This window comes from Thamnophis sirtalis, unplaced genomic scaffold (genome assembly GCF_051295495.1).
Source record: "Thamnophis sirtalis isolate CommonGarterSnake01/CBP01778 unplaced genomic scaffold, rThaSir2_p1.2 scaffold_5, whole genome shotgun sequence".
NCBI lineage: Eukaryota > Metazoa > Chordata > Lepidosauria > Squamata > Natricidae > Thamnophis > Thamnophis sirtalis.
The window spans coordinates 139,906,393-139,926,089 of record NW_028261385.1 but is presented as its reverse complement, the minus strand read 5'-3'; the positions used below and the strand labels follow the sequence as shown (position 1 = coordinate 139,926,089).

The following is a 19,697-nucleotide window of genomic DNA, read 5'->3' as shown; positions in this document are numbered from 1 at the left end:
ATTTTAAACAATTTCACCAGAAATATATTCTTCTACATTAGTCTATTTGTCCTCATAGGGAGGCTTCTGAGGAAATCTTGAGCCTCTGTTGCTCTCGTTACAGGAAATATTGAATGACATTTATTTAGCTCATCCTGAAGCAATATTCTGCAGTAAATCAGAACCTTATTTGTTGTTTCTTCTGACTGATTAGGATTCCCATGTTTCCTCCTAGGCTGCTCAAATTTGTGGTTCTACTTATTTTTTTTCCTACTGTTTTCTTTTTTCTTCAATCATGACCAATTATCAGATATCGCCTGGACAAGTCCTTGAAGTTTTCTTGGCAAGGTTTTTCAGCAGGTGTTTGCTAATCTTAATCTATCATCTCTCTTATTTTCTATGTTTATTTTCCCCCTTGATTTATGCTTACTTTTGATTATATCTATTGATTTAGGTATGTGTGTCTCCGTATTTATTTGATAGACATATTTGATGTATCTTGTGTCTTCCGGCAATAAGGCCATAATAAAGATATAGATATACTTGAAAGGTTCAGCTACTGCTTGTTTCAATAATTCCTGCTGTGCAAATCTTCACAAGGGGCCCCTTTGCAACTGTGCTCTTAGGGAACAATTTACAAAAAAAAGCAAACAAATTATTTAAGAAGAAAGACTCATAATAAGACTGAGACACTGAATGCTTTAGAGCATTTCAAGTAAAAGAAGCAAGCGAAGGCATTCTTATTATTAAAAGAAAAAATGTAGTTAAAGGATTATAAAGGGCATTTTATCAACTCTATAGAAAGGCTTTCTCATCATAAGCTACAACAAACATTTCATTTGGCCAGGCATGTAGAAACACTGTAACGAATAGATTTGAAAATCAAAAAATAAGGAAGGCATGGCTTCTAATATTCATTTCTATTGCAGCTGATTGCAGATTTTTCGAATCTGTTAATACCACTGACTTGCACAGAACCTGACAATTATCAATGGTAGGAAGCATTCCAATTATAAGTGGATTTTATGGGCATTTCAAATAGCAATAGCACTTAGACTTATACATCGCTTCATAGTGCTTTACATCCAGGGGTGGGTTTCAACCGGTTCGCGGCGGTCCCTGCGAACCTGTTGGTCGCCGAACACGGAAGTAAGTAACTTCCTGGAACGGCGAAGGGCGCGCCCGCCCGCCCGCGGTCCTTACCCGGTTTTGACGAGTTCTGCGCTTCCACGCATGCGCAGGACGCATACAGCGCCTGCGCGATCGTCCAGGAGCAGCTGGAGCGTCACGCAGATGCTAGTACGTATGCGTGCACCGCGCGCGTGCACGAGGACGCCGCCGGCCCCGTTCCAACCGAACCGGTTGGAACGGGGCGAGAAACCCACCCCTGTTTACATCCCTCTCTAAGCAGTTTACAAATCTCAGCATATTACCCTGAATAATCTGGACCCTCATTTTACCAACCTCAGAAGGCTGGAAGTGACTTCCGGTTTGCTCGTAGGGCCGTTTTTAGTCCTCCGGAGCCTTCAGGGACCTTCAGGAGGCTTCCCTGAAGGCTTTGGAGGGCTAAAAACGACCCTACTTCCGGTTTGCTCGTAGGGTCATTTTTAGTTCTCTGGAGCCTTCAGGGAAGCCTCCTGAAGGCCCCTGAAGGCTCCGAAGGGATTAAACCGGCCCTCCGAGCAAATCGGAAGTCCGTTCCCGAACTTCCGGTTTGCCCATAGGGGCGTTTTTCTGCACTCCGGAGGTTTCAGGGAAGTTCCTGAATCTCCGGAGGACCTCCTGGGGGGACGGGGGAGACTGTTTTCGCCCTCCCCAGGCTCCTATAAAGCCTCTGGAGGGCGAAAAATGGCTTTAAAAAAGGCTGAACTCAGCTAGCCAGCGCACGCATGCGCGCTGGCCACCTGACAGGGCAACGCCTCGCGTGCCCTGACAAATGGCTCCGCATGGCACCTGTGGCACGTGTGCCTTAGGTACGCCATCCTGGGAATATGGCGTAATTAATAGTTCCAAGTTGTCAGAAACCTGCTATCTCACATCAAGTAATTGAATCAATGCATTGTAAAGGCTCAGCAAGATTGAAATAAACAACCTCACAACTACTCTGCAAATAATCTGGTCTCTTTTTCAATAAGTTCAGTACAGGGACCTGATACTGAAAGTGAAAGAAACACAGGTTAATAGCATGCCAGTCCAACTGAAAACAGACATCAGCTCTCTCAAATACCCAGGATGCCAATTGGATATCAATTGCCTTTCTTCTCCCTTCATTTCATAATTAGCTGAATTAATTTAATAAGACACTGTATTACGGGAGCTGTTATCAGGATGAGTCAAACATCAAAAGATATAACTTAGGAAAAACATTTGAAAGAAATTCAGTGCAGACCATGGAGCATATTTATGAACCGTAGCTTTAAAGATATAGTTCTGTTTCACCACCTTTCATGGCAGCCATAAATGGCTTTTCAAAAAAAAAAAAAAATTACAGCTGATGAGGGAGTCATTTACCTGAGATTCCTCTGTATAAACTAATATCTTGGCTATAACGCTGCAATATTATTTTTAATGCATTGAAAACAGAAACAAAAAATTACAAGGGTTGAGCTATATGCAGTTCTATTGCTGACAAAGGGGGAGATTTTCTAGAGGTGTTCTCTTAAACTCCTCACAATGCATGTTTTTTTTAAATTACAAAGAATGTCCCTCCAGGCTGAGTATCTAAACACTGTACACTGTTTTATCAGTTTTTTAAACCCTGCCACAGCTTTTAACAAGAGACTATAGCAAGAGCAAGAGCAGTTAGACTTATATACTGCTTCATAGGGCTTTCAGCCCTCTCTAAGCGGTTTACAGAGTCAGCATATTGCCCCCCACAGTCTGGGTCCTCATTTCACCCACCTCGGAAGGATGGAAGGCTGAGTCAACCTTGAGCCGGTGAGATTAGAACCGCTGAACTGCAGATAACAGTCAGCTGAAGTGGCCTGTAGTACTGCACCCTAACCACTGCGCCACCTCGACTAGATTTGAAAGGAGGGGAAATCACTGTTTTTGACCTATAATATCATTAAAAATGCTGCCTTAAGACTAAATAATTGAAAACTAGGACTAAAAGCTAACAGGGATAGAAGAAAATACAATGACAAAAAGCTGACAGTGTGAGATAGATTAACATGTCATCTGTAGATATTAAGAAGCAAAGACATTTTACTCCGAAATATTAATGTCCCATCCTGTCAGACCATTCCCCCTCTGTTTTCTCACTCTCACATTTATGAATACTGATTTGGGTTTTGAACAAAAACCAAGCGGCAGAAGGGTTTTTCATCCATCACACTCTTATATTAGAAAATTAACCACACTATGTTATCTCTTATGCTTTTCTAAAGATTTTCCAAATTTCTAAAGGAGGCTTATTAGAAAACTGTACAAAGAATTATCTTTGAATAGGGATTAATTTTAGGTTTAGGGTTTACAGCGTGCTTCTGTCTCCGCGCTGTTGTCGCCCTGTTGATGACGTCAGCGACGCGGTTTAGTCGGGCGCGGTTTTGTCGGTGAACCGTCTGCCGAGAATATAAACCCTCCCATTCCCCATCACCCAGTAGGAACTGAAGAAGCTTCTTGGATGAGAAATGAACTGTCTTCAAAGAAAAACGAGAAGGTCCAGTTGCCTCTTGAAAAAGCACCTTTGGGCTGTTGCATCATCACTTAATACTTCCAGATAAGGATGAAATAAATACCAGATTGGTCAGCCTTAAGATAATGTTCTACAGCAATCTATTCTTCAACAACAGCATAAGAGCAAAAATGTAGTCAGTGATATAGTATATGTTCTAAAGAAAAAGACACCAAGTTCTTTCCCCAGATAATACTGGGAAAGACCACTAGGTGAAAGTATTATAAAGGTTAGAATTATAAAGGATAGTGAAGTGGATGAATCAGTAATCCAACATGGGACAAAGCAGCTTCTCATGGTTTGATTACTGAATCAGGCATGCACTTAGATAAAAACAGACTTCAAACAGCTGGAGATAATTCATCCGCTCTTCAACAAAGAATATGTGTGAAAATGACAAGTAATCCCAAACTGCAAACAGACACTTTATTTTAATAAAGAATGAGAATGTTGCTAATGATCAATGACTATTAAAGTGGGAAGAGGAAAAATACACTTCTGAAAAAAGGACATCCTTAAGTGTTCTGACCCCCCTTCTCCGTCCAGGAACGAAAGCCGAAACCAACGTAAATGAGAATGTTTCTTTTAATCAGTCCAGACTCTCGTTGGCTGCAAGCCACATAAACAAAGAGATAAGCACTCTGGCAGCAAGTCCTACAAACCTTGGCAGCAATGCAAACAAACTCTGGCAGCAATCCATCCTGCCAAGTTTGTTTCTTGTAGTCCTTAACGTTGACTTCTGCAGAAGGGCGTGGCATAAGCAGTCTCTTTTATAATCAGGAGAGGATCTTAATGAGCATCAGCTGAGCGTAATCACCTCCTGTAATTACACAGTTGTTCTTGATGCCGAGTAGCCCTTCGACGGCGTGCATCCCAGAACAACTCACAGGTGTTTTCTGGATCACTCACTCTTGCCTCCTCCCCACTGATCCAAGGCTCAGGCACCACCTGGTGGCCAACCAGTCTCGGAGTCGGAACCCTGTCCTGGGTCCTCCACCTCCTCCAGGGCCGACTCATAAGACCCCTCGCTGTTGGAGTCTGGCGGCAGCTCCAACGCCTCCTGCCAGGCCACAACACTTAAGATATACATCTTGTACCTAAATTAGACACTAATCAATTCTAAAAAAAAAAAAAAGTAACAAACTGAGCAGAGTTTTGCTAGAAATGTGTGTTAGGAAGCTCTCCTAAGCAGCACATGCCGTTTATATTTTAAACTAAGTTATTACTCAGAAATTCTGCCCATTTTATTAAACTGAAATCCCTGAGTTTCAAACGTGAAATGTATAATTTTCCATTGATGTGTAGAGAGCAAAAGTATACACTCACCAAGCTTCAGGCAGCAAAAAAGAATATTCATGTGGGGAGGTAGTTTCAGGAAAATTGGAGAGAATTGGCAGCCAATACGGAAGCAGATCTGATCCATGATAGGTAAATAAAATCTCCAAGCCTCTTACATTACTTTCCTAGACATAAAAGTTCTGCTTTAATATTCAGGAAAAATTATACATTCTACTTAAAAAAAACTGAACACGAAATTAATGGGAAGTTAAGTAATTTTCTTTTTTTGAAAAATGTAAAGTCAAACTTTAGAAGTATTTATTGATAGGAAGATTTTTTTTTAATTACTTGTAAATTGGGGGCAACGCAGAGGTGAGTTCCTACCAGTTCGCACCTATTCAGTAGAACTGGTTCGTCAAATCTACCGAACCGGTTAGAAGAGGTTCCACCAGTGGACCCGGAAAGCAGGCCACACCTACAGAAGAGGTTCCAACGTTTTTTGAAACCCACCACTGGTCCTTGGATATGATTATTCTACACTATCATGCTCCTATTTATAAAACTCAGTGTTTCTGTGAAAGGAAAGGATGACTACTGCGTTTTTGGTGCAATCAGAACATTGCGTGTGTTGAAGTTGTTTTAACGCAAACCAAAGATGCCTTTTAAAAAACAAGTTTACATCCTATTCTTATGCATGCCAGTGCTGTGTGTGAGGTAATTGAAGGTGGTTCTGACAAGTGTCGTCGGAATCTTCATATCCGGTCACATGGGCGGCAAGCCACTCCCACCATCCGGTCACATGGGTGGCAAGCCACTCCCACGAAGGAGGCCACACCCACACAGTAGGTTTGAACCATTTTTGAAACCCACCACTGGGGCAACAGTGCTGTTCCACATTTTCTGAGAATAAAAGATACTGAGAAATTTTCTGAGAAACAAAGAAACAATGACATGAAGGTGAATGACTGCAGAAAATACTACTGAAACGCAAGAGTGATCTTGAAGATTAATTGGTGCTTGGGCATGGCTGCTTGCCCTGTAAATATTTACCCTTTTTGTTACAGTTAAATAATTATTCTATAATTTCTCTATAGTTAAATAATTCTTTTTCACAGTGAAGCTTCTTCTGACCCAATTTCCATTCTATTCTTTTTCTTGCTTTTCTCCCCTCCCCTCCTCCTGGGGGAAAAAACAGGGGGGGGGAGGTTATTCATGTGTTTCTATGTGTGAAAGTGACATATATGAGAGAAAACATGGGTAAGTACTAAGATGAAACTCAATTATTTTTACTAATTTTACTTACGCTATTTACAATCAATTAATTTGAATTGGTAGCACTAAATTCATTTAGTATTTTTTAAGATCAGATTCTGCCTTTTTTGTCACTCCTGGTGGATATAAGTATGTATACACAAATGCACATTAACATACAGTACAGTGGTGGGTTTCAAAAATTGTTGGAACCTACTCTGTGGGTGTGGCCTCCTTTGTGGGAGTGGCTTGCCACCCATGTGACCGAATGGGAGTGGCTTGCCACCCATGTGACCGGATATGAAATTATGAATTAGTACTTAGGTCGGTCCAAGTAGCTATTCAGAAACTCTGGCATTGAAGCATGCAAGTCTTAAAGCTGTCAAGTTACAAGATCCTTGCCAGTGAGGGGTTTCAAAAAAAATTGGAACCTCTTCTGTAAGTGTGGCCTGCTTTCCAAGTCCACTGGTGGAACCTCTTCTAACCGGTTCGGTAGATTAAACGAACCGGTTCTACCGAATAGGTGCGAACTGGTAGGAACCCACCTCCGATACAGTATGTGTGTGTCACATGCACAAATTTACTTAGAAATTTTTTCGGATAGGTTTCAAATAGAGTTAACAATACTAGCAGAAAAGATGGGTACTGCAAGATTTCCTTGTCTGTATTCTTGGGGAGGTGGGGGTAAGTCTATCTGTCCTTGATGAGAGATGTCTTCCTTTCAGGTAATTATCATACTGTATGTTATCCATTAATGATGATCAATATGCCAAGAATAATCTCTCAGTATTCTTTTCAACAGCAAGTAGCATATCAGCCGAGGTGGCGCAATGGTTAAATGCAGCACTGCAGGCTACTTCAGCTGACTGCAGTTCTGCAGTTCAGCTGTTCAAATCTCACTGGCTCAGGGTTGACTCAGCCTTCCATCCTTCCAAGGTGGGTAAAATGAGGACCCGGATTGTTGTTGGGGGCAATATGCTGACTCTGTAAACCGCTTAGAGAGGGCTGAAAGCCCTATGAAGCAGTATATAAGTCTAACTGCTATTGCTATCATTCATATTTAGATAGAAAAGACAGTGTTTCTCCCCAGAAGGGAAAGTCTATTATCACTTAAAAGAGGCCTCACTTATTATTTCTCAACAGGAAGTGTCTGATGGACACCGTTTTTTCCATAGTATGTAATAAAGTTATGGGGAGAAAAGAACAAAAGGACCCTCTTTATCCCCTGTCAGATAAAAGATCACACAAGCAGGAAACCACATTAATTATTGGGTATGCCAAATAGAAATCATATTTCAATCAAGATTCCACAAGTACAACCATACTTTTGCTTGTGAATAAGCTGCTAGCACTCAACATGATTTACTTCCACACAGACCTCAGAGCCGTTGTGCTGCATTTTACACTGGCATCATTAAAAACCAATTTTAAAAAACTTCTAATATACAGGAAAAGTTTTGTAGAAATTAAGAGAGGATATACCCGAGCGTATGTTCTGGCAGAAAGCACAATATTTTGATTGCGGAACTTCTTGAAAAATTCTGCATCGTAATTTTGCTCGGCAGCATGTGGCCCTCCAAGGATTTCCTAAAGAAAAAGAAATATTTAAGGAAAGTATTAGTTCTTAGTTCACGTGTGATTTAAATTAAGTGTTTTTTTTTCCTGTAAATGTGTTTTTATTTTTCCATTTTCATTTCGTACAGTCACATATATACTGTGCATAACCAGGGCCATATATAACATTAAACAATAAACACAGCCATTCCTCTTGTCAACAATACCCCCCAAAATACAAACCCAATGTACCACTTCGACCCTCCATATACCCTTTTTTTCGCCCCCCTCCAACTTTCCTTCTTCCCTCCAACATTCCCCTCTACCCTACTTCCCCTCCCCCTCTATCACTCCTCTCTCCCAGTACACTCCCTCCCTTCCTTCTCACCCTCCCTCCCGTCCTCTCTCCCAACCTCTCTACCCCTCTTTCTTCTAACCCTCTATTCCTCCCTTCGGTGTATTTCTACTATCTATTAATATATTCAGCTTGTCCTATTTTTACAGTGAAATTAAAGAGCAACAGTATACAAGTGCAATCGCGTTACTATAAAATCTAACACATACTATATATCCCCCTTCCCCCCTCCCCCTTAACACCCCATAAATTAAGTCTTGATGCTCATTATTTCTGACGTTGAAAATCTAAATAACAGGTTGAAAATATAAAGCAAGGTAAGATGAAAAATCCCAAAACTTGAGGTGCAAGTCAACCAATACAACCCGGTTTAAATGTGGTGTACCTCATATGTTGCCAGCCGATCCAAATAGGTTAGTAGTTTCAGCCTACAGCGACACAATTCTTTCTGTTCCAGAGTTAATCTGTGTTTTAATAAATGGTGGAGAGAGTTTTATATCTTTTCAAAGAATGGTAAGAAAAAAAATCCAATTAAAATCATTCATATCAAGATCCAATTTTAAGCAAATTGGATATTTAAATTTAATATACCTTTTAAAAAGTAATTTCAATCTAGCTTTAAGGATGATTAGCTGTATTATTTGATCACCTGGATGTCCCAAACATCTGGAATCCAACTAAATGTCTTATATTAGATAGTGATGACCCTGATCCAGATTGCCATTCATAATGTAGAATTTGCATCTAAATATTTTTTTCTTTTGAAGAAATTTATTCTGCACTGCAGGATTTAGAATTATATATACACTCAGATCTCATCAGCTAAGAGCCGAGCTGGCGCAGTGGTTAGAGTGCAGTACTGCAGGCCACTTCAGCTGACTGCTATCTGCAGTTCAGCGGTTCAAATCTCATCGGCTCAGGGTTGACTCAGCCTTCCATCCTTCCAAGGTGGGTAAAATGAGGACCCGGATTGTTGGGGGCAATATGCTGACTCTGTAAACTGCTTAGAGAGGGCTGAAAGCCCTATGAAGCGGTATATAACTCTAACTGCTATTGCTATTGCTATATTCTAGAGCAGGGGTGTCAAACCCACATTGTCACGGCAGAGTCACGTGACATATCACTTCGCTAAACCAGGCATGGGCGTGGCCAGCCGTGACTCTGACGGCCCTGCTCTAGAGGAACCATTCACATGCTAGATAGGAACTCAGGGAGTTGAAGTCTAATACAACTTGAGAACCTCAGGTAGAGAAAAGCTGTTTTAAAGCCATCAATTTTGTATTAGACAACCAAAAACTATTAGCATTTGATTGGTATACCTGTTTCCACATTTTCAACCTCAACAGGAAATTCAAAAAATTGGACTATTCAAAGATTACTGTTTAGTCAAATACTTATATATTAATCCAATTGGAAATGGAATGTATTCGACTCTTCATAAACGTGTATGTGAATGTTACAAACAGAAAGAAGGGACTGAACTTGACAAATTCATTTACTTTGAGAAGTCCACTGATTCTAGCAGTTCTTGACGCTTTGTGGCTTCCTGCTCCTTTCTATACTCTGCTTCTTCCTCTGGTGTTAAAAATTCTTCATAAAGTAGTTCATCAATGTCTATGTCGCCCGGCATGATAAATCTGGAGAGTATAACAATAATGAAATAATAAAAAAAAAACCTGATTATTTAATCAATAGCCAACTTTTTTGTTCAATTAACAGTTTTTGAACTTTTAGATTGCAATATTTTTTTAAAAAAATAAATCCATGAGGTTTTTGCCCTTTTCAGCTGATAAAATGTTTTTATTGTTTATTTAGTAAATGAAATTTCTTAAATATTTCAATATAATTGGTTTGCATTGATACAATAAAGTATCAATGAAAACCTTATTAAAAAGTGTGTGTGTGTGTGTGTGTGTGTGTGTGTGTATACATATACATACATACATACATACATACATATATACATACATACATACATACATACATACATATATATATATATATATATATAAAACACAATTGCCTAATATGTAATACACCACAGGTTCGATTCCCAGTAAGGGTATGGCTAGCTGATGAGAGCTAAATAGCTTGAAATAGATCTATACTAGTCTCCCTTTATTTATTTATCAGCACAAATGCAAAACACACACACACACACAAACACACACACAAAATAGGTATGTGTATCAGGGATAGGTTTCTGCCAGTGCAGGCACAGTTGCCTGTAAATGTGCAGAACATTAAAAATGTAAAAAAAACATGCTGCGGCGACCAAGGAACCGATTCGGGGGCGTGGCGAGCCTGCTGTCCCTACATATTCAGCGACCCAGTCGTAATTTCCACTACTGGTTCACCTGAACCAGTGCGAACCAGTAGCAACCCACCTCTAGTGGATATATATAACTTACTAAGACTACAATTTTAAAATGTCCAGATATACCTAGATGCAAAATCACATTTAAAAGAAATGCTTACAAAACTGCAGACAGCAATATGGTTCTCTGAAATATGGTTATCTATCTATCTATCTATCTATCTATCTATCTATCTATCTATCTATCCATCCATCCATCCATCCATCCATCCATCCATCCATCCATCCATCTATCTATCTATCATCTATCTTTCCTTCCTTCCTTCCTTCCATCCATCCATCCATCCATCTATCAATCATCAAATCTATTTGTAATTCATCCCATGGTTCAGGCAACTCTTGGGATAAAACATCAGGATAAAACAAACCTTCAGTGATTATAAATATAAAAATGGACTAAGATTATAAGAAAAATTAAAGCAAACTAAAAAAAAAAGAAAAAAAGAATCATTTGGCGGGGAAAGGTGGGATGTCTTCTCAGTTAGTGAACCAGCCACTTCTAGCCAACAGCTTCTTCTTCAGGAACCCATGCCAGTCAGCCTGGCCAGGTTTTAGGGTGGGATATAAATCTACAAACAAATAAATAGCTGCTCTAAAGTCCCAAGTACATTTGGATGCCTGATCCCTATTTAGCAAAACAGAGTCAGACGTATGCCAAGGTATTAGAAAGAAGATTATAGGTACTGTATGAAAGATTCCAAGGTCATTTATTCCTATTTCGGTTATTCCTAGATACATGTTTTTGCATGCATCTGATTAATCTTTCAATCAGATTTTATTCTTTGGAAAATTGTTTCGTGGTAAGTAAGGAGCCAGGTTCGTGCGTTTCATTTTCCCGTAAGATCGTGGCATTCAAAAGGAACCAGAGACGGTCATGCAACCATCACAAGTTATTCTTCAGCATGGGCTATGAGATTTTTCTTAAAACAGACCACAAAAGAAGACAGCCGACTCAATAAACCATTTGTCAGCATCCCTCCATAATATAATTAGGAAAGAAAGACCAAAAGATTCCATGTGTAGGAAATCAAAAGTACTTTTACTAATTACAAATGGCTAAAGAGCAGTTGCGTAGCGAAGTCTGGTTAATTAGGCGCGAAAGCAGTTGATATATAGAATAGCCCTTTCCACACCCCCTGGAATCATAGGCCCAGTCCAATCATAAGTCCTTCAAGTGTCAGGTGTGAGATAACTTCAAAAGGCATCATGAAGATGGAATGTGGTGCCGTTAGTCTAAGCAGGAAACACCCACGCATGCGTAGTCTGTCCATCCAGAGAACTCCAGAACATTCCTCCAGCACAATTAGTAACCCCACCCAAAATACCATGCCCTCCCTCCCCGTTTCATGGCAGCTGAAGCAACAGCAAAGCAGAAGCTGACACCATTCCAACGAACCTGCCACCGTCTTCTCTTCTCCCTGTAGCTATAAGAGCCTCCAAGTCTGTCCCCTTTAAGCCATACTGCAGCAATTCTTTGGCAGCATCGACATTTTCAGGAACTCTTTCCAGGCATTCATGAAGTACCCAAGAACGCTTCTTAATTTTGCTCTGCCCCACAAAAAAAAAAATAACAGGGAAAAAACTACATTGACTTTTTTTTTTTAGAACATTCTGATAATTAAGTAAGAAAGGAAAGTTATTGATTGCTTCACTATATCAGGTTAATCCATGTGTCCATCTAGGATTGTATCATCTATGTGGCCAAGTAATCTTCTCTTCAATAGTTCAGGCAAGAATCTAATACAGTCTTAAAATGTATTATGAACTGAGCCTGAATTTTTACGCATGGAAAGCACTTTGTCATAAACGTTTCACAAAATACTATTTCCATCCTACGCAGAAATAGGAAATTAAAGCCAGTTAGCCCTACATTCAATCCATCAGCAGATTTTAGGATTTTTTCATTAACTGATCTGGATAGACTCATAGTTCAAATCTACTTTTGGACACACGATACAAAATATTGGTTTCCTTGGTTAAAAAATAATAATTATCCCATATATATTGCCCAAAAGTATAATAAAAACCAATTGCAATCATCAAGCACAAGGGCCCTTCTATTTATCCAGGAAAGCTTGGTTAAACGTATTCAATTTTTCAGTATAACTCCTCCCTATAACACTGCAGAAAATTTCTTTAATCCTTAGGATTTATTTTAGAACATCTTTGTTAAAGATTCATATTTGTTCTGGGAAGTCGGGGGGGTGGGGGGGTTCGGGGGGGGAGGGCAGGGGGGGAGGTAAATATTTGCAAAAGTTTTTTTTTTCTAAAAATTTTCAATAAAAAAAAATTAAAATAACCTTTTAATTATTTTAAACAATTAAATTGAATTGTTGAATTGCCACACAGAGAGTTGTCCTGAGGCGAGTTGACCATGGCAAGTTCTCCCACAGGGAGTTGACCGTTATGAATTGGCCACGGCATTTAGACTGTGGCGAATTGGCCATCGCAAGTAGCCTGTGGCGAGTTCTCCCATTCCAGTATTCCCATAATAAAACCTACCAAATAATCTTGAATAGACGCCACGCTAACCGCAGATTTCCTCCATTGCCTCTGATAAACAAGGTCAGAATCAAGTTCGTACGTCTGAGCTAGCGACAAAGCTTCCCCGTATTCTTCATTATCAATCTAAAAACAAAGCATATAGAAATTAAAGCAGTTCACCTGGACTCCACTGCAGGAATCAACTTCTCTGATGCAAAACATTTATTATTTTAACAATTATCATTTATTTTTATTTGGAGAATCTGTAAACACATGTACTATTCCCATATAATCGAGATAGTTCTTTAAAAAAAAACATTTTTTATTTGTTTTTGAACAAGGACAAACAAGCATAAAAATAAAAATAAAATCTTCCATTACAAATTGTAGAAAGTATGTCAGTTGGTTACAGTATTTCCATGCATCTCTTCCAGTAACCACCTGCTTTTCATATCAAATCACATATTTTAAATTCACCTATATTCATGTATATCACAATTATTATATCTCAACCTTAATTTGACTATAATTGTTTTTATATCCTTTTATATATAATATTCAAAATCTAGAATAGGATTATATGATAACATTCCATTAAATTATCCTAAGATCATCCAATCACAATACATCTTTATAACATATTCTAGATAAAACTTTTAAACCTCTCATAATCTTCAGGTGTTGTTGATATAAAATTTCATATTATCAAACTAATATATCTATAGATATATATTATAGATAATATATCTATATGTATTATCATTATTAATCATTATTTAACTATAGCTATTGTCGCTTCATTTTATATATACTACTAGTAAACTAAATTTAGCTTCATTTTTATAATATATTTTCATTGCATCAACCTGTATCTTTCCAGTAATTGTATGGTCTTATATCTCTTGCCATTTGTAGCATTAAGGTTCTAGTTACTTTCTTAATAAATCTTGTATAAACTTCTCTTGGCAACATGTTATTCCTTTCGTATCTCATAAAAGCTTGAAACCCAACATCTGTTCTTTCCATCAGCTTATCTTTGGTTATCGCTAGTGCTTCTGTCAAGATTTCTCTCCTTATCTCCGTCAATTTTTCCCCCTTTTCTACTCCTGTGCTTTGAAGTCTGGGGTAGAGTTCCAATCCATCTATCTCCCCTTTCCATATTCCGCTCTTGCCATTACCAACAACGCTCACTTTGTTGTCAGTATCCACAGTTTTCTTATCTCTTTGCTCATTTTTTTCTTCCATCTTTTGAACTCTGTCCTCCACTTTCTGCATTTGGTAAACATCCTCAGTTTCTCCATCAGATTTTTCTGTTTTGTATCCATAGTCTCCAATCTCTTTTCAATTATCTCTGTCACAACTAATAGATTTTGAATTTCAAACATAATCATTTGCAATGTTACAGTTTCTTTTTTCTGCTGAGCCATTCTTTCAATTTTGCAGGTACTGCCACCATAGGATTCAAGGCTATTTTAATAAACTTCAAACAGGTTCATTTATTATCTTTTAAGTCAAAATGTTGTCTTCCTTCCAATAGCTAGTGATAGAACTTCCAAAAGGCACCTGTATAAACAACTTGTGCTCTTCCTACTATCACTGTCAGTAAACAAACTGAAAGAACCTTGAATCCCAAGTGATCAAAGAGAAAGAAGAAAAACAATGTATCCAGACTCCAGCCTCTAAGTGGCAGTGTAACTGCTTTCCTCCTGTTGTTACAACCCTCTTTATAATCCTTCTTATTATCTTCTTTATATTCCAAGCAATTCGACACTTTCTCTTTCCACTTTCTTCCTGTTCCGGAGCTGTCCCAACCTCAGCAGCTTCATTAGCTGCGTTTCTGTCACCGAAAAAAGGGGATATTCTTGGATCTTTCAGGGACTTTGTGGTGTGCCTGAGATCAGCGGGAGGTGCCCTTCTCAATCACCGTCTCTGTGGGATGGTTTAGGTCCAAATGGACCATCCAGCGGCAGAAATTCGACTGCGATCTTGGAAATCCAAGATCGCACGTTGTGCCATCACGACATCAGATCTCCTCTCTCAATCGAGATAGTTCTGAGACAAAAACAACTGGTCAATGTATAGTATAAAAATGGACAACCTGAGACCTATTATGCGTGCTGAACACCTAGCAATCTTAGACTAATGGTGAAAGACCTCTAAGTTTGCAATTCAGTAATGCAGTCAACCTAAGGAATTTGTGAACAGGACATAATAACAGGTGTCCGTGACATTCAATTTTATACTCCAATCACGTGACAACTGTTATACTACTAGAGTGAGAATTATTCCTAAGGTGCTGAAAGTTTTAAATGCTAAGCCAGGAAATGAAATCTCCTCACGACAGACTTTTTGTGCTGAGGAAAGGCATTAAACATTTATTAAGTGGAAGAAAACTATGGAGCAAAAAGCCCATTTCCATCAGTCTTCCCCATCACTTTTTCATGGCATGTGAAAACAAATGAATAGACTTCTTCACAGTTCCTTTCATAATACTTTACCTGGAAGGCAAATCTAATGAAATTAGCATAATAAAATATAATGAAAACAGGGCCAGTTTGGTCTACTGGTAAAGGCACCTGGCTAGAAACCAGGAGATTGTGAGTTCTAGTCCCGCCTTGGGCATGAAAGTCAGTTGGATGACTTTGGGCCGGACACTTTCTCTGAGCCCAACTCACCTCACAGGTTTGTTGATGTTGTGGAGATAAATAGGAGGAGGAAGATGTGTTTGGATATGTTGGCCACCTTGAGTTATTTGTAAAAATGATAAAGGCGGGATAGAAGTAAACAAACTCAAAACTTAATCATCTAAAAAATACAAATAATTACAGGTCCTAAACTATTTTAAGGATTTTTTTTAAAAAAAAATCACCCATACTTAGAGAGGAGGCTTATGTTTCACACTTACTTTCCTTTGGTACAATTCCTCAGGGGTTGTGGATCTCAGATTCACAAGCCGGTAATTCTTTATAATTGTGCGAGGACGTTTCCTGGAAGGAGCGAAACGCTCCATTTCAGTTACAAAATAAAGTCCTTGCTTGAGGTAGCCAAAATAGCGGGCCTTGGCAGTCATTTCATCGTCTGAATCCGAGTCATCTTCTCCTTCATCTTCATCACCGGGCCTGCCCTCTGAGCGCAATCTCTTTGGAGCAAACTTTACCTCGCACTGCAAAGAAAGCAATTCTTACTAAACAGCACAATGTATCACACTTAAAAGTCTGTCAGGCTTCAGCACCCAAAGAGGCAATAAGCTGCCACAAAGCCGCTGGAAGCAAAGAGAAGCAAGCAGCAAGAAGGCAAACAAACAAACAAGCACCAGAAAATGATTTCCCTCTCAAGCAACCAGGTTATTTCGCTGGATGGGACATTAGCATAACTCTCACTCCATAAAGATATGGTACATCCCAATAAATTAGAATATTTCTTAGAGAGAGTTGGGGAGGAAGAGGCATTTGAATTCTGCACATGATTTATTTTTTTTTGTAACAAATAAAATGCTAATATGAAATTGGCTGCCTATCGGTCTCCGGATACGCTTCAAGGCGCTAGTCGTCACTTATAAAGCCCTTCATGGTATTGGACCTGGGTACTTGAGAGACCGCCTGCTGCCAATTACCTCCCAAAGACCCATCAGATCCCACAGATTAGGCCTCCTCCGGATTCCATCTACCGGCCAATGTCGATTGGCTACTACCTGGAGGAGAGCCTTCTCTGTGGCTGCTCTGGCCCTCTGGAACGAACTCCCCGCGGAGATTCGGACCCTCACCTCCCTTCAGGCTTTCCGTAAAGCTGTTAAAACCTGGCTGTTCCGGCAGGCCTGGGGTTGACGAGTTCCCTTCCCTGCTCGAATTGTGTGACTGTTGATTGTTTTTTTTAAAAAATTTATGTGTATCTGCTTGTTGTGTTGCCTTGTCTGTACCACCCCCCCCTGGGTTTGTTAGCCACCCTGGGTTTGTTAGCCACCCTGAGTCCCTCCGGGAATAGGGCGGCATAGAAATGAAATAAACCTATAAACCTATAACCTATAACCTATAAGAAGGAAATGACATGTCACTACACAACATACTCCTGCATTAGCAATTGTGCCTACCAAATATTAAAAATTACCTTATTTTTCAGACTATAAGATGCACCAGTGTATAAGACGCACCAAGATTTTGAAGAGGTAAGTAAGAAAAAAAAGGTTTTGCCCTCCCCGGCCCCCAGGAGCACTCTGCATGCTTCAGCAGGGCTGGGGGAAGGCAAAACCGCCCCTGTTTTTGCGAAAAAAAGGTGGAAAATGGGCCATTTTTTGCAAGAATTGAGGCGTTTTTCCTTCCCCCAGCCTGCTGAAGCCTGCAGAGTGCTCCTGGGAGCTAGGGGAAGGCAAAACCGCCCCCGTTTTTGAGAAAAACAGGTGGAAAATGGGCCATTTTTCACAAAAATGGGGGCATTTTTGCCTTCCCCCAGTTCTACTGAAGCCCGCAAAGTGCTTCTGCGGGCTGGGAGAAGGCTAAAACGCCCCGGTTTTTTGCAAAAATGAGATGCGGGAGCGGGGCTTCGGGAAGCAAAAAATGCCTGTATTCGGTGTATAAGACACACCACCCTCTTTTAGGGGGGAAAAGGTGCATCTTATACTCTGAAAAACACGGTATTGTTAAAGAGTTTATCTCCAGTGCAAACCTATATGGTTCTGCGTGTGATTGTGGCTATTAACTATCTTGCTTCTGAATAAATAAAAAGTTAAAATAATTAGAACTAACCAACACTGCACTGTAAACATGCCCATACATAAAAGGTATGTATGTATATCCATACATGTGGAGAACACTGAAAATAATTAGCTAACACCTGGTTATACCTAAAGCTCAAGGAAATGGAAACATATTTGCACTAATACAGGTAGTCCTTGACTTACAACAGTTCATTTAGTGACTGTTCTAAGTTACAATATCATTGAAAAAAAGGGACTTATGACCACCTTTCACAATTATGACCGCTGCTGCATCCCCGCGGTCATGTGATCAAAATTTGAATAGCAATAGCACTTATCTACAAAGGGCTGTAAAAGCATGGTGCTTTTACAGCCCTCTCTAAGCAGTTTACAGAGTCAGCCTATTGCCCCCCAACAATCTGGGTCCTCATTTTACCCACCTCGGGAGGATGGAAGGCTGAGACAACCTTGAGCCGGTGAGATTTGAACTGTTGAACTGCAGCTAGCAGTCAGCTGAAGTAGCCTGCAGTACTGCACTCTAACCACTGCGCCACCACAGCTCTTGCTTGGCAACTGGCTTATATTTATGATGGTTGCAGTGTCCTGGGATGATGTGATCACCGTTTCTGACCTTTCGACAAGCAAAGTCAATGGGGAAGCCAAATTCACTTAACAACTGTTACTAACAGCTACAGTGGTTCATTGACTGTGAATCAGTGTAGCATGGTGGCAAAAAAGACCATAAAATGGGGCGAAATTCTCTTACTTAGCAACAGAAATTTTGGGCCCCAATTGTGGTCGTTAAGTCGAGGACTATCTGTAATGATCAAAATGACCAGAAAAAATAATATATAAAGAATTTGGAGATAATAGTAAGCAGGAGCCAGAGAAGTATGTTATGTTATGTTTGTCTTTTTATCCCCTGTCTGTACCCCCTTCCCTGACTGAATTGTGAGCCGCCCTGAGTCCCCTTCAGGGAAAAGGGCGGCATATAAATGTAATAAATCCAATCCAATCCAAGTATGAAACAAGGGAAAACACCAAAGGGAAGAAAAAAGTTAAATTAAGAAAGAGGAGGCTAACAATATAATCTTCTATATGTCTACTCAAAAGTAAACCATAATGAACTCAAAATACCTTAGTCTCAGATGGCTAAATATAAGCCAGTGATAGTCAACCTGATCCCTACCGCCCACTAGTGGGCGTTCCAGCTTTCATGGTGGGCGGTAGGGGTTTTGTCCGATACTGAAGCACTTTCTTTTTTTAAATTTAATTGACTTTTTTAAAAAAAAAATCATAGCATTATTTAAAAACATTTTCACTAGGTTTTCATAAAATCACCATTACTGTGGAACCGGTGGGCGGTTAGAAAATTTTACTACTAACAGAGATACAAAAGTGGGCGGTAGGTATAAAAAGGTTGACTAGCCCTGATATAAGCCATAGTCTAAAAAAGATCCACTGGATTATATGCAAAGAATGAAATAAAGGCAGGTTGAATACAATGAAAACTTCATTTGCATTATTTCACCACAGAAAATCAAAAAAACCTCCGACAGCGATAACATCTAAAGAGAAAATATAAAGCTGACAACTGACGAAAAGAGAAAAAATAACATTGTCAACACACAAAGAAGCTGAAGACATTAAAATAAAAGCATAAAAAAGGAAGAAACAACAATCTGCCTTTAAAAGACCAGGCCTTAAAAGTACACGCGAGCAGCCATGAGGATCTTGCGCGAAGAGAAGTGAAAGGTTCCAAAGATGATTTATCCAAGTTATAGATCAGACTACTTGAATATAGGAAGCATAGAAATGATCGTGACCCGACAAATGCGCGCCTGACAAATGGGCGCCTACAAAACTGCGGCGACAAAACCGCGATGTCGAAAGCGCGCCCACTACAGCACGCCGACAAAACCGCGCCCACAAAAGCGCGATTAGGGTTTTTAGGTTAGAGGGTAGGGGTAGGGTTAGGATTGTTAACGTTGTTTTCACGTCCCACTATGTTGTTTGCTGATGGCGCGCTTTTGTCGGCGCTTATTTGTCGACA

General features: G+C 39.7%; 1 protein-coding gene across 2 annotated transcripts in view; it reads right to left on the bottom strand.

The window, feature by feature from the left end:
* NBAS (NBAS subunit of NRZ tethering complex) overlaps positions 1-19,697 on the bottom strand; it is a 191,288-nt gene that overhangs the window by 129,915 nt on the left and 41,676 nt on the right. For both annotated transcript variants that reach the window (XM_087716997.1, XM_087716998.1), the window contains exons 15-21: positions 15,860-16,117; positions 12,973-13,098; positions 11,867-12,018; positions 9,593-9,730; positions 8,479-8,557; positions 7,667-7,771; positions 4,982-5,118 (exon numbers count right to left, since the gene is read on the bottom strand). In XM_087716997.1, coding sequence (XP_087573123.1) covers positions 4,982-5,118; positions 7,667-7,771; positions 8,479-8,557; positions 9,593-9,730; positions 11,867-12,018; positions 12,973-13,098; positions 15,860-16,117 — 995 coding nt within the window. The remainder of the gene's footprint in view (positions 1-4,981; positions 5,119-7,666; positions 7,772-8,478; positions 8,558-9,592; positions 9,731-11,866; positions 12,019-12,972; positions 13,099-15,859; positions 16,118-19,697) is intronic.